This window comes from Centruroides vittatus, unplaced genomic scaffold (assembly GCF_030686945.1).
Source record: "Centruroides vittatus isolate TY-2023 unplaced genomic scaffold, ASM3068694v2 contig_811, whole genome shotgun sequence".
Classification (NCBI taxonomy): Eukaryota; Metazoa; Arthropoda; class Arachnida; order Scorpiones; family Buthidae; genus Centruroides; species Centruroides vittatus.
Genome location: NW_027122529.1, coordinates 287,486 through 302,676, shown reverse-complemented (window position 1 = coordinate 302,676; position 15,191 = coordinate 287,486). Strand labels below are relative to the sequence as shown.

At 34.8% G+C, this 15,191-nt stretch overlaps 2 protein-coding genes and 2 non-coding genes across 4 annotated transcripts; 3 read left to right on the top strand and 1 right to left on the bottom strand.

The window, feature by feature from the left end:
- Positions 1–2,281: 2,281 nt before the first annotated feature.
- LOC136982139 (cytochrome P450 4c3-like) lies at positions 2,282–2,960 on the top strand (the record flags this gene model as incomplete). Its single annotated transcript, XM_067278562.1, has 3 exons — positions 2,282–2,348; positions 2,428–2,607; positions 2,671–2,960. Coding segments are annotated over 3 exons (405 nt in total), but the record flags the coding sequence as incomplete, so codon positions are not given.
- A 4,523-nt stretch (positions 2,961–7,483) lies between these two features.
- On the bottom strand, positions 7,484–8,470 carry LOC136982133 (uncharacterized). Its single transcript, XM_067278557.1, has one exon. The coding sequence runs from the start codon at positions 8,413–8,415 to the stop codon at positions 7,594–7,596; it is 822 nt and encodes a 273-aa protein (XP_067134658.1). The 5' UTR covers positions 8,416–8,470; the 3' UTR covers positions 7,484–7,593.
- Positions 8,471–12,277: 3,807 nt separating this feature from the next.
- TRNAT-UGU (transfer RNA threonine (anticodon UGU)) lies at positions 12,278–12,351 on the top strand. The gene has a single exon. It is a non-coding gene; the product is annotated as a tRNA-Thr (tRNA).
- Positions 12,352–14,722: 2,371 nt separating this feature from the next.
- On the top strand, positions 14,723–14,796 carry TRNAT-AGU (transfer RNA threonine (anticodon AGU)). Its single transcript has one exon. It is a non-coding gene; the product is annotated as a tRNA-Thr (tRNA).
- Positions 14,797–15,191: the final 395 nt, after the last annotated feature.

Below are 15,191 nucleotides of genomic sequence, written 5' to 3'. Positions count from 1 at the left end.
AGACAATATTGCTATTGACCTGTGACATGTGTAGAACTTTCATGCTTCTCGATAAATTTTTTTTTTTCACTTAAATGATCGATATTACAAGTTTTCTTCAAGACATTAAGGTTTTTTAACTTTTTTTCATGACATGGTTTAATAGGTTTAGTTATATAAATATGCTGGTATAACCAAATACACTAAAAATAATACAAGCACCGAAAACACACGAACGTTACTTAATATGTACTTTATATACCGAGAGAGAAAGACGAACTCGGGCACTGAGCAGTGGGCGTTGCAGCTGCAAACGCATATTTTCACTGCTCGCGCAGTTCGAAAGTAGAAGCTAGTTCGATCTATAGATGTGATATCTTTCAATTCGAGCGTTTTAATTCGAAAACGTGTAAAGTTCGAGGTATTATTGTAGATTTTTGTTATTAAGTATTCAGAAAACATACCAAATTGAGACAGTCTAAGGAGATTAGAATCAGGAAGTGTATATACAATAATAAGTAACATTAAAGTTAATACATATAAAAGTAAATTAGTACTAATAGCGAACATGAAATACTGAAGTGCAAGCAAATTGTATAATATTTATAAATAATATAGAACATTGAAGAAGTGACAATGAGAATATTGCTGGAAAGATTATCATTATGAGGCACGATAATTTAACTTGATGAAGACAGCGAGTGAGTTTATTCTGTAGCAAGTGTTTCCATGCATTTCTAGACAAAAATACTTGTGTAGTTCAATCTATATCTTGCACCGGGTCGATTTGCAATTCGGATACTTCTCTGCCACCAATAGATGACCGATGATTTCAGTTTTTTTTCGGCTCTTCACTGATTGGAAGTCAACAATTTCTTAAAATTTTTCCTCATTAAACTCTCTTTGCATGTGAAGAATGGCAACTATTCAACACTGACTTTTAAGTACAGTCAAACTTGTTTTTGTGCGGTCTTTTTCCGTGCGATTTTTATTTGTGCGATTTTTTTGTGCGGTATATGAAAATTTCAATCAAATTGGAAAATAATTGACTCCTGTAAAATTTTTAAAAACTCTATTGGTTGTTTTCTATGACATCAGCAGGTTTTTTCATTTTTTATTTAGTACAATTTTTTTCTCATACGTTTATTTCGGTTCCCTCTTATTTTAATAGCATAAAAATTATAAATATTATGTTATATTTGAACAGATGCGGTAAGTTAGCTCCCCTCCAGCTTTAGACTGCAAGTGTGAAATTTCACGCCTTGTTAAATGAAATAACACTTCTTGCAGCTATATTTATCAAATAAAATCATTATTTAACGATTATTTTTAACTTTTTAATGTTAGATTCGTATTTAAGTGGAAATAATTAATTAATATAAAAATTAAAATTCTTAGAGGATTTTTTCCTCATTAGGTGTTGCAGAAAAAGGCTTAAGGAGTTAAAAAAGCAATTCCTAGTTATTTCGTACGGTTTCGAGTTATTTTCTACGTGAGACTTTTTTATGCGGTCCCTATTCACCGCATAAAAAAATATTTTTTTAATTGTGTTGCGAAAACTATTTTTTATAGCCACTCGTGAAGTTTCGCGCGATTTTTTTAATGCATTTTCTTTTATGCGGTCCCTATCCCCCGCATAAAAACAGGTTTGACTGTATAAACAAATTAAACCTTTACATTCGATAGGCTATATATCGGCGTTACCCCCTTAGCCTAGTCAGTGGTAACAATATATATACTATATGTTTTCGATTTCATCACGTACAGTACACTTAGGCGAATTGTACTGATTTTTACACTTTAACTGTACTTATAACACCAGCACTACAAACCAGGAGTTAATGTTTTCGGTTTGTCCATTTATTCCCCAATATATTTGGTATACAGGACTAAAACAAAAATGTATAAAAATAAAGTTTAAATTTCATTCATATATAAGTTTATCTCCATATACCTATATATGAATGAAATTTATTTCATTTTTCTATTAATACGAACTTTTTGTACCTTAACAGAAAGTATATAAAAACATCAAACATATTTTTATATTTTGTGAATTCTGTTTGAAAATACAAAAGGTTGAGTACAGATCGACGTCAAGAATGACTCAGCAACCAGCCGATTGACTCAAATGGAGCCTGATTTGATTATCCGAAGCATGGGCCAAACCGGTGTGTTGAAGAAGGTTATGTTGCCCTTCAACTATCAGGATTTTCGTTTCTGGCATACAAGCCAGAAAGGGGGGATATAATTAATATCTCAAATACTTGACAATCATTTTGAAATATTGGATTCATTTCAGGAGACACTCAGGATCTATCCTCCGGCTTTCGTCATAGTAAGAAAGAATCCATCCGATTTGAAAGTGGGTATGTACCGCATTTTGAGATTAAATACACTTTACAGCAACGGCGTAAATTTTATTAAAAACAGTTACATATCTTTCAGGTGATTATGTCTTGCCGGCAAAATCATCCCTTGCAATCAACATTTATGGGATTCATCATAATCCAACAGTGTTCGAAAATCCTGAAATGTTCGATCCAGATCGATTTCTACCTGAAAACTGCCAGAAACGTCACCCCTTTGCCTTTCTACCGTTTTCTGCCGGTCCACGCAATTGCATAGGTGAGTAATCGCAACTCGAGACAAAGTCCTTTCTGTGTTTGTGACATATTTACCTTTCTTCAGGTCAAAGATTCGCCATGACGAAGATGAAGACAGTCTTAGCCAATGTTATTCGACAATTTCGAGTGAAGTCTTTGGACCATAGAGATAAAATTTTCGAATCCGGTGACGTCATTCTTCGCCCGAAATTCGGTATAAGAATGACTGTCGAGAAACGATAAAAAAGGAATATATTATTTCAGAAAATATAAAATTCATGAATTACAAAACAAACGTTCATATTACAGTGTTTCTTGTATTCCTGATTATTTTCAATATGATAGTCCGCGCACGAAAAAAATAAACGTGATCAGTCTGAGAGCAAGGGATCTATCCCTTGCTCTCAGACTGATCACGTTTATTTTTTTCGTGCGCGGACTATCATATTGAAAATAATCAGGATAATAATGTTAGATAAAAGGAATGGAAGACAGTCTGTGAACGTTGACATGTATTTCTGATCTCTTTTAGCTCTTACGTTTTTTACATTCTTAAAACGCTTTTACGCATCAATTTCATGAATGATTTATTTCTTTTTTATGTAGATTCTATTACTGTGAATTCTCACTGTTGTCTCCCATCCTTGGTATATGGCATAGTTCCTTTTCCTATAGACCGATTAAAGTCAATGTGCCGAGTGTAGAATATTAAATTTCAATAATAAATTCTTTAAAATTATAATTAAAAACGTTTAGTGTATCAATTTACCTTACACAGAGCAGTCGAAATGCTTTTCACCAATATTGATTTTGGATTTAACGGTATAAAATTTTAAACCTTACCTAAGATCAGAATTTTTACATACTTGAAATTTATAAAAATTTTCATCCCAATTAAAAGTCATTTTTACGCGTGATTCTGTATGATAGTATTGTTCGTGAACTTGGCGCATTCACACTTAGTGAGCTACTACTCCAGTTTTAAAACAGAAGTCAAGAAGTAGTAACACACATCTGCAACACAAACGTAACATTTGTTGTTCATTTTCACACATTAAAAATTGCAGTAACTTATTAAATTAAAGAGTTGTGGCTGCCACGCCAGCGCCAGAGATCCCGAACACTGCCTGGCAACACTTGCCAACGAGATGTGGGCTGGCAACGTAAAAAAAGAGGCGCGAAAGTTCGCGGGTTTTTGCCTGGGTGTTGGCCGAGGATGTCGATGACAGTTCTCACGTTTTTAATAAAGTTTTTTTGTTACTGTTCGTGTTTGTCTGCTTAGTTCTAAAGATCAGTAGGATCGAATGACAAAGAGTAAATACGAGTAATTATTATATTGTGGCATCATCATACTCAGGGTTACAAGTTTTAACGCTGTACTATAGATTACCGCCTATGGAATTTCGAGACTTTCAGTATATATTTGAACTCAGGGTGACCGAGACAAGTTCATCGGTACACTACTTTTGGACCAGAGACAAAAATAAAAAGTTATAAAAGTTTTTAAGTTATACTTTTTTAATGCTATCATACAGACAGCACCGTAGTTGCTAGCACCGTCATGTTGCGGAAATTCTGCAAACTATGACGTCGAACTACGGTCATCTCCCGGAGGGATAGGTTAGGTTTGTTGGACAAGCCGCGAAAGCGGCGCGTAGTACTAGGCGACCTGGAGCGATAGCGAGCGTGTCGGCGGATGAGGAGCCTTCGGCCCCGAGGTTAAGAAGCGCGAGGGTGGGCGAAAAAGACTTAACTCTAACTGCAGACGATCGGTGTGCTCGTGGATCGACATCTGCCCCTGTTGAAGGTATATATGGCTGACTTGCCAGACTGCCTGTTAAACACGCGATAGGCTTATCGGAAAGAGCGACGCTTTTCCTGATCATCGCACGATCGCCGCAAAAAGTAGTACAGTAGAGCGTCGTTAATCGGAACGTCGGTAATATGAATGGCCGGTAATCGGAACGATTTTCAGTCGGACTGTGTCGTGCTGAATCGAACACTTTTGATACTAGATTTACTTCTAAAGTATAATTTTCATGTTTTTTTATATTCTTCAATATATTTATTTTGTTTGTACAAAATGAAGAAATAATTTTTAACGATACGATAGCCTCGATTATTATTATAAAAATTTTCGTTAGGCTTAAAATCGACGAAAATTCCACACGAAGCGACACGCAACGGAGAAAAGTTTGAAGATCGGACAGTTTAATATATTTTTTCGTACAAAGTCGGTAATCGGAACAAACGACTAATCGGAACAACCCCAGTCCCCAATTGATTCCGTTTTCCGACGCTCTACTGTATAACTTTTTTATTTTTTGTCTCCGGTCGAAAAGTAGGGTATCGTTGAACTCGACTTGGTCTCCTCAGTTCAGATAAATACTCAACGTCCCGAAATTCCATGGTGGTAATCTATAGTATCCCCATTTTTAATCATATTTTGAATTTATTTAGCTTAAAATATGTTTTCTACCTGAAATTAGTAGTGTCTTCCCCTGTTTATGATACTCTTCTGTACTAAATACTGCCGTGCCGTTCATCTATCTAATTTGTTTTAGGGTAAACATTTCGATTACATTAACGTGACTTACGTCGCAAATTAAAAGTTACTGTCATTTATCGGAATATCGGTATAGTATATCGAAAGTTAGTACAAATGAAATACAGAACTGATTCACTGTATATTTAAAAAACATGTACAGTGAATTATTTTATCGCTTAATTGTTTTAACAGTGAATATGTTTATTATTTTATTGTTTTAGCAGTGTCTTTTATTACATATACTGTTCGTTTTAGTTAAACTCATAAAAATTAATTCCCACGGACTTGCTTCCTTGTTGAAGAAATTAATTCCAACTTTTCAAACGATATCTACTTATCCAATGATACTGCATGTAAAGAAATTAAATCGCTTGTGCCACTAACTATAGGTGGCGTATGAATCGACTAAGATGGCTGCCATAAAGGGTATAGCGTGCCTGTCAACATAGAAATTACAAATGCGAGTCACTTGTGTGTTAACTTTTCTCTCTATAGTGAAAACGTTTTATCCGCATTCTTGTCCGATATAAACAACTACGAAATCAACTAGGATTAATACCATAATGATTTCACTTTGTGACATTTTAGAATATGTGGGTGATAGAAAAAGATGTCTTATAGAAGGAGAGGAAATGCTAAAACAGATAATTTGCTGTGGCATTAAAGAAAAAATATATAAGACAGATGACGACGATGGTTGCCCAGTCGAAATAGAAGTTTTCGCTCTCTGCTTATCTAGTATTGTTTCAAAGAAACCTCACGAAATTACGTTAAATATCAAATGGAGTTCAGAACTCAATAAATATTTGATGACATCTATAAAGTGTACTTGCATAGCAGGAGAAGCAGGATACTGTAAGCATTCAATAGGGACACTGCTTCATGTAAACAGGTAAAACACTCAAATATTTAACTAATAGGTTAGTTGTATTGGCATGAAGATATAAATAAGTACTTTTCTCTTGCAGGTATGGTAATACTTTGGAAGATCTGAGTTGTACTGATCTTGAGCAGTATTGGAGCAAAATGTCAAGCAGGTCTGATGGGAGATATGGAGCTTGTAAAGTTGAAAATTTGTGCCATGTCCAGACAAAGGAAACAGAAATTCTTTCATTAAATGAAAGCCAAAGAGATGCTATCAGAGAACGATTTTTTCAAGAGTTGCCTGATTCTGCTTTAGCAAAGCATTCAATTGGAAGAAAATGCTTAGTAGCCAAAGCTGTACAAAGTTCAGCTGATAATATTGCACCACATTGGTCAATATTAAAAGTAATTGAACACTGTATGGACTGTAATAAATATTTGCCTAATATAAGTGATCATCTTATGCCTATTCAGGATTCAATGTACTACAGAGAAAATATATACAAAAATAAGAGAGAGATAGAAAACATTTGCCACTTGACAATGGAACAAAATAATGATTTATGGAAGAAAGAAAGAAGTATTAGAGTGACAGGATCAGTGTGCTATGAACTATATACTTATGGAAGGAGGAAAAATGCAGACTGGGAAAAGAAGTTAACAAATATATTTAGAAGCAAATTTAAGGGAAATGAAAATACAGAGTATGGTAAAAAGTGGGAAAAAACAGCACTCACATTGTATGGAACACTCTATGGTTGTGATGTCAAACAGTTTGGTTTGATAATTTCACCATTACTGACATGTTTTGCATTTTCTCCTGATGGGATTGTATTTAACGATGAAAAACCTATCAAGCTGCTTGAAGTAAAGTGCCCCAAAATTGGTGCAGAAAAATCTGCAGAAGAAATGGTGCAATCTCTTAAGTATATAGTACACGATGGGCATGGCAATTACAGCTTAAAATAAAATCACAAGTATTATGGACAGGTACAATTAGGTTTGGCTATATTAAATTTAAATTCATGTGATTTTGTAATATTCAGTAGTAAAGACCAAAGCCTTAAAACCCTTGAAGTTTTAGCAGACTATAGTTTTATTTATAAATTGACAGAAAAGCTACTAAATGATTTTACCAAAATTATTTTTCCTTACCTATGCAGTCATAATTCTTAAATACAATCTTGCTTTTTCCATCAGAAATCACTTTTAGAAGAAAATACACATTACTTTGAATTTTATTAACTTATAACAATATTAGCACCCAATTAAACAAATACAACAAATTAAAATAAAGTCATTTTCTTTTATTCAGTATTTTATTCATAATTTGCAAAGAAAGATATTTTCTTACAGATTTATGCAAAATAATTATAGAGAGTTAAGTACTAATAATTTTATAAAACATGTTATGTTATGTTTTGTTTTGGAATAAAATGTTTTGTCCTAACTAGTGTTTGAGTTCTTTATCTTACAAAAATTGAAAAACAAAAATGAGTAAGCCTTATTAACTATAAGATTATAAAAACAGTATTAAATTGCTGTTTAATACTGCTTCATTATATAGGGTCAAAATGAAAATGCTCACACCACTCTTCAAAATTTGTCATCACCCAATATTGGTCTAGATAAATTTACCACACCACAAATAATGGTTAGAATTTTGTCAATATGTGGCAGTAAAGTCCAGTCTAATTTTTGTTTTAAAATAGCAAATAGTTTCATTCTCTGAATAGCACGTTCAACATGTACCCTGGCCTTTGCTATTTCTGCAGTCTCCAGTGCATCATGCTTACTTAACTGATTTTGCTTTCTTACAAACGGTGGACGTACTAAACCAATAGCTCTAGCAGAACAAGCATCTTCTATATGAAAACCTTTATCCGTCATTACTTGATCTGCATAAGGATCCAGTAAATTTAACAAATTTGATTCCTCAAATATGGCTTTGTCAGATGCCCTACCTCCATATGCTTTACTTAAATAGGTGATAAGACCAGATGGGGCAATTCCAACTAATACTTTAACAGTATGCTTACCATAGTAATGGGAATAAGTTAATATTCTGCAATTAATACACTTTGGTTTTTCAACCAAAACTTCAGTGCAGTCCAAAATCACACGAACTTTGCTGTATTTTTGAAAGCACAAAGGTAAGTTTTTCATTATCTCTTCTTTGGAAGGCCACACAATCGCAGCACCTAATACTTGACTCAGATAAGCAATAATATTGAAAAATATTCTTCTACATGTTGTCATGGAAATTTGAAATAAAACTGAAACACAAGCAAAGGGCAAGGCCAGTTTTAACTTCATCATAACAAGAACAATTTGGACTTTAGTAGATATTGTAGTAGGCTTATAAGCAGTATTGTTGGACTGCAACTCACTAACACAGGCAGAGATGGTATCAAGCATTTTAAAACTGTTTAAACCTGTGAGAATATTCAATTCATTGTCTGATTTTATTAAGTCAAACACGGTAAATTTTAAGGTTGAATCTAAAAGTGTATTCACTTGAATTCCTTTTTCCATCAAAATATCCCTCTCCTCCTGAATGTTGGATTTTTCACTTAAATTTAAGAGTGCTGTAGCTGCATCTTTTTCTGCTTGTGATACTGATGTCATATCTTCATCCTCCTCTATTTGTGATGTCATTTGTTGATCTGTGCATGCACAGCAGTCAATAGATGATTTAGACCAGGATGTACTGGGCTGTGACAATTCCAAAACGTTGGTGTCATTATTAGATTGATACGTAGATTTTTCCTTGATAGTTTTCTTATTTGCCGGTTCCAAACCTAAAAATTTAGTGATTTCAATCATTATAAGATCTTGTTTTGGTATAGCCTTATTAAAGAAATGCATCTGACAAAATTAAGAAACAAACCTTTATTCCGTATTTCTTGTCTTTTTTGGGCACGAATGGACCTTTGCTCAGCAATCTGTTTTGAGGTGGTTGTATCAAACTTCCTTATCGGTATGTTTTTAGTCGGATACGAATTAGGTTTTAAATAATGCCGAGCACATGGTAAACCTATGAAAACGTAAGTACCATATGTGATAACAGTTAAAATATACTTATAAGAAATGTTTTTATTACCTGGCAAATAGTAATCGTCTTTGTCAAAATGCAAACGTACATAGATTTCGTTGATTGCTTTCCTAACTTTAGTTTTATTTCCCACTTTTTTCTCAGTAATTTATCTTTTGGGAATGTGTGCATATGTACTGAGTTTGATGTACCTTTAGACTTGCATCCAAATACACAGCAATACTTATTATTTACCATTGTAGGTTAAATACTTTCTAATTCTTACTGTCCACAGACATACATTATACCCATAGTAGTCGCCATTATGTAGTTCGCGCTAACACCGGTAGATGTCAGCACCTCGGATTCGTTAGACAAGCTTCAACTATTGGACGCCAGACCCTCAACAACCTTCTCCTCGCCTCATGGAGAAAACCCACGAGAAGGTGCAAATCAAAAGGGGGCGATGACAAACGCAGAGAGTCATCATCAGTCTCCTATTCCAAAGAGGTGCAGATCCTTGAAAGTCGCAGCCAATTCCGAGATCGAGTCCTTCGCTCAATACCTGTGGATTTATCTTCCGACATTATTATCTGTGCCTCTACCCTCGTCAAGTTCCTCCTTACGGATTAGTCGGACAGCCTGTAGTGCATCTGAACGAAGGACTGCCAAGAACCAAGAACCGAGAACTTTCTCCTGTTTGACCTATCCGGCGGCATCGTAGCAAGAGTAGTTACCAGGTATTTATCACTATATAGAACGTGCTCAGCAAAATATTAAACAATAATCAAACACCTTTATCGTTGCCGAGAAAGTTTAATTTAAAACAAACCTGATGATGGTCTATGGAATAAATCGAAAACGTTTCTTTTAAATTAAACTTTCTCGGCAACGATAAAGGTGTTTGATATTGTTCAGGTATTTATCAACCCACGATTCGTTTGTAAACTCTCTCCGATTGACCCATTACGACCGGTTCCATGTATACTATATTTACGTAATTTCATTCTGATCCGACTCTCGTCACTCAACCGAACTTAACCGCTCACCCGCGACCGCTTCCTTGACGTAATAACCTTCTGTCGCGATTTCCGAATCCTGAGAGCCGCGGTGGTGTCCATCCTGAAGAGGGGTCAAGGACACTCCGACCCTCCGGTCACAAAATGTACAATAAAGTCACGACAGATGGTAAAATACCGATGACAAATCATTAATTACAGATTAAGGTTACAGATGTTTGATTTAACGTGCTAATTCGACGGTTACAGCAGTGTAATTAAAAGAAACAATAAAACGAACAGTATATGTAATAAAAGACACTGCTAAAACAATAAAATAATAAACATATTCACTGTTAAAACAATTAAAATTTAAGGTGAAATTTTCGTCTCTTTGCCTCTCACAATTTGATAGATGTGGTAGTATCAATTTCATAAATATTTATATTTTAAAAAAATCCTGATGCAGGGAGAGGTCTGAAATGTATACTTCATGAAAAAATAGTTATTTTCTAAGACTTGCCGTGTCCAGTGACAGTGTAATAAGTCCAGCAATAAAGAAGGCAAACATAGTGCTCACACTTATATCAAGACTAGACAAGAAGCATGTCTTAGTATAAAAGTATATGCTAATTCATATAATGAGATTTCATTAAATAATGGAGAAAAAATGCAAAAACCAACCGAAGAACGAAATACCGAAATTCTCCAGTTGGACCGTTTTTTTGAATGCGATTTTCTGTCCAGTAAAAGCGCAAGATTATCGAAAACTTTGTGGCACCTGTAAGTATAATTTCATAGTATTAAACTGTATGTTACGATATAAAGTTATTATTTACGAATTCCTTTTCGAATAACTAGTAACATAAGTTAATGCCATGTTTATTAAAATTTTTCTAGTTCTAATTCAACTATTCGGTAGTCAGTGTATGGCAGTGATTGAAGAGAAAGTAGTGAAAGTTTCTTGGGTTGCCTGTAATTATATGTTATCTCACCCCGACGTGGCTCAGGTATAATTTCTTTATCACATACTGTTTAAATGATTTGTGACGTTAACAATTGATTTTTTTAATACAGGAAGTACTAAAGAGTTACACCGTGATCAACAAAAATTGGATTTATAACATTCTTTATCCCTGGCTGGGGACAAGTCTTATAACAAGGTTAAGGTGACTAGATGTCCCGAATTGTGCGGGACGTCCCGGATTTGGGTTGTTAGTCCCTCATTGAACACTGTTCCGGAAAGTGTCCCGCATTTGGTCATGTAACATTTTCAACATGTTCGCAAGTTGTCAAGAGCACAAAGTTGTTGTTTTCTTTTACTACTGGTAGCCCGGGACGTCCCCTAGTGGGCGTTATAGCAGCAACGGTGTCATTTCGTGGTATATATAATAAATTCATATCAATAATTCAATAATAAATTCGTATTGCAATAATGATATACTGAATTTATTATTAATTTAAATAATATCTAGGGGCGCCCCTAGTGGCCGTTCTAGGCATACCATGGCGGATATACAGAGTTTGTAGAGTTATTTTTAAGTTTATTTATGCATTTATGTATTTATATATTTTTCTGCTAAATTATTTATTAATGAATTTGTTATTATTATTATTATATATATGTATGTTGGAGGTCCACCCCGTTTTTACTTCCCACAATACAGAAGCGTCCCGCATTTCAACCTAACATATCTGGTCACTTTAAACAAGGTAAAACTATCATTGAATATTTCACACTAATAAAAGTATTAATTTATTTGTTTACAATCAGTGGCGTAGCGTGGGTGTCAGCCGCCCGGGGCGGAGGAAAATTTCACCGCCCCCTTATTTAGGTATCTCAATTTAAAAAACTAAAATATACAGTAATTCTAAAGAACTTTACGGCAAGAACAATCATCATTATTGTGTATTGTACAGGTTACAAATAAAAAAGTCATGTATATATGTTTTACAATATAATAATCATATTTATTACAAAAATTTTTACAAGATATTATTATTATTTATTGTGAAATTTTGCCACCCCCTAAAAGTGTCGCCCGGGGCGGGCCGCCCCTGCCGCCCCCACTACGCTACGCCACTGTTTACAATCGAAACAGTTCGAACGATAAGTGGAAACATCGAAGGAAATTATTAACTCCAGCATTTTACTTTCGAATTCTCGAAGACTTTCAAGGAATTTTCAACAACCACTCAAACATCTTAACTTAAAAACACAGGATTATCAATAAGAAGAGGCAGCATAGGCGCCCTAGCTTAGTTGGTTAAAGCGCCTGTCTTGTAAACAGGAGATCACGAGTTCGAATCTCGTCGGTGCCTACTTTCGCATATTGTTTTCATTTTAAAGAATTTAGTTTCGGTGCCTATTGCGTGATTTTTGCACTTTTACATATAAGGGCACTATACTACGGCACTATCCAGAGTGTAGCACAAACAGAGGGTTTGGTTCTTGATTGGAATGAGACTAAGATTGTTTATACCTGTACGCTCACTGTCTTTAGCAGTGACTGTAGAAACGTTTAAAATATATAGATCCGGTCTTACTAGCAAATGTTTGAACCACAAAGATGCCACAGGATTACCATCGGCATAGAAATGTTTGATCAATAATAACGCAGTAAAATATAAAACGTAACGCGCACTCTGTTTATGTAATTAGGTATATTGTATATTTCTGAATACACAAATAGGTATATTGTGTTAATATATTTGTATTTTATTTCACTTTATTCCATGTATTTTAATTGGTTCAATTTAACATATTTATACTATTTGTTACATTTTTGATATATTTGATGTTTCAACGAGATGTTCGAACAGTTATAAAAATTTGAATTTCTTTACACATAATCGTTCGAACCTGAAACCAATACAAAAAAAATATTCCAGACAATTGAAAATACATGACGATGGTCTGTAGATCAAGTTAAAAATGTTTGTAAAATAATAAGTATTGGTTCTCAGAGACATAAAGTGTGTGTGTGTGTGTGTCATAGTATAATAATAATGATTATTGATGTGAGATACCCTAGGCAAAGGGGGGGTTCTTTTTAGACCGTTTAGTCGGCAACGGGTTGCGAGACCCGCTTCACGATATCTTTGGATGTCTTTAAAATAGGAGAGACTTAATACAATCGATTGGAGAAGTCGCGAGGACGTCGATAGGGTCCGTTATTCCGAGTAACGACAATATATAACAAGAGTTTATTATAACTAAAATCGAGAATATACAAAAAAAAACTACGTAACACACTATATATATGGGAAGTAACGCTATAAAGCGGCGTGACTAACCTACGGCCTATGTCACTCACACGAGTTTACAAATATTGCATTCTAAGCTATTTACCTAAGCTATTTTAGAGACGGAGAGTTTGCAATACTCTAATTATTTTACCTCTGGTAGGTAACCGATTCGTTAACCTCTCGGAGTGTCGAGTCGTGGTCGGTCTTATGGAGGTAGGGAGGTGAACGGAAGTTCCGAAATACGATGGGTTGGAGCGTGGGTGGAGTCTCTCTATGGTGGTCTGCTTCTATGGTGTCCACTCTGTATGGCGAGGTTGGAGATGTTCTCTCAACATGATCTCAGGGGATGCCCACCTGGTATAGTCGTTAGGGAAGTCCACTGATGTCTACCTATTATGGCGAGTGGATATCTGGCAGTGCTCATGTGGAGCCAGGCTGCACATTGTGCTAATAAATAATAATAATAATATGGCGAGTGGATCTTCTGGTGGCCCTGGATCTGGTGAGGTTTGACGAACGTTTCCTAGTAACGAACGCCCCGAACTGCGGATGCTTCGTCCTTATATTCGGATTTGGCCTGAAAAAATGATCAGGCGATCGACTGTGTGGTGATGAATCTGCAGGTGTGAGGTCAGCGGTTTCTATCGATGATGCTACAACGGTGTTTAGATAGAGCTGTCATGACCATATTAGGTTCGAGACTTGTAAGATTCGTCTTGTTTACGGTTGACTTTTTCCTCCTTTAACAATAGGTTGTTTGATTTAACACTCGATTGTTATAATTCTCGGACAATTGTTGATAGTAAGGGTGATATTCAATTCATTTTCTGTGCGATGTTTTCTTAACGATGGGGGTTGGAAAGACAGGTCAAAAAATTTTCTTAAAATCGGGCAAAATCTGCTCTGCGATCTTCACATTTAGAGTATTACTTTTCTATTGTAATCAATATAACATAATTAGTCAGTAATTGATCAATATAAATATTTCTTTACTTCTTATTTATTTCATTTAAGTTATAAAGTTTGTAATTCAACACCATTTCATAAATAAATATATTTCAACTCTGATTTTGATGTTATTAAAAATGAATTTTTAACCCCAATTTGAAGACTCTTAATCTAACAAACAATGGGCCCCAATTGAACTTTAATAAGCCATAGGCCCCGAAAACCTAGATCCGCCCCGGTAATGAGATTCTTGGCTGTGGATGAAATCTATCTGATCCGCAACCTCTTTTCTTTATGACATCGAATTTAACTTTGGATCGAGTATTTGTATTGAAAACTGTCCAAGTAACATCGATAGTAATGAAACCATTTCCCGCATCTTGTTATCTGTTGTGTTTCACGTATGTTGTCGTAAGCAATAGATAAACTACAAAAACTATGCGGAAACACAACATTACTGATTGATACAAGTAAGCAAACCAATCGTGAATACTCAGGCGCCGTGGCTTAGTTGGTTAAAGCGCCTGTCTAGTAAACAGGAGATCACGAGTTCGAATCTCGTCGGTGCCTACTTTTGCATATTGTTTTCATTTTAAAGAATTTAGTTTCATAAAAATATTTACTATTGACTTTATAAAGTTACATGAGGTACACCCAGTAATAGCTAAAACCACTTAACCATTGATTCGACAAATTATTCTTTCAAAACAACAAATATCTGGATAAAAATTTCACATAAGCAGAGAAAGCAAATATTTAACATGTAGCAATCAAGTCAGAGAACACATCTGTAAAAAATGTCATTTTTTTTTCAAAATGAACAAGGGTTAACAATACAGAATGATACTTTAATGGTAATGTGTCATACATATATATATTAAGAGATGCATAAGGATTAGATTTAAGACTACGCCAGACCTCTGTTTCCACAACAGATATTCCAAAATTCTGTATCAACTTTTGAA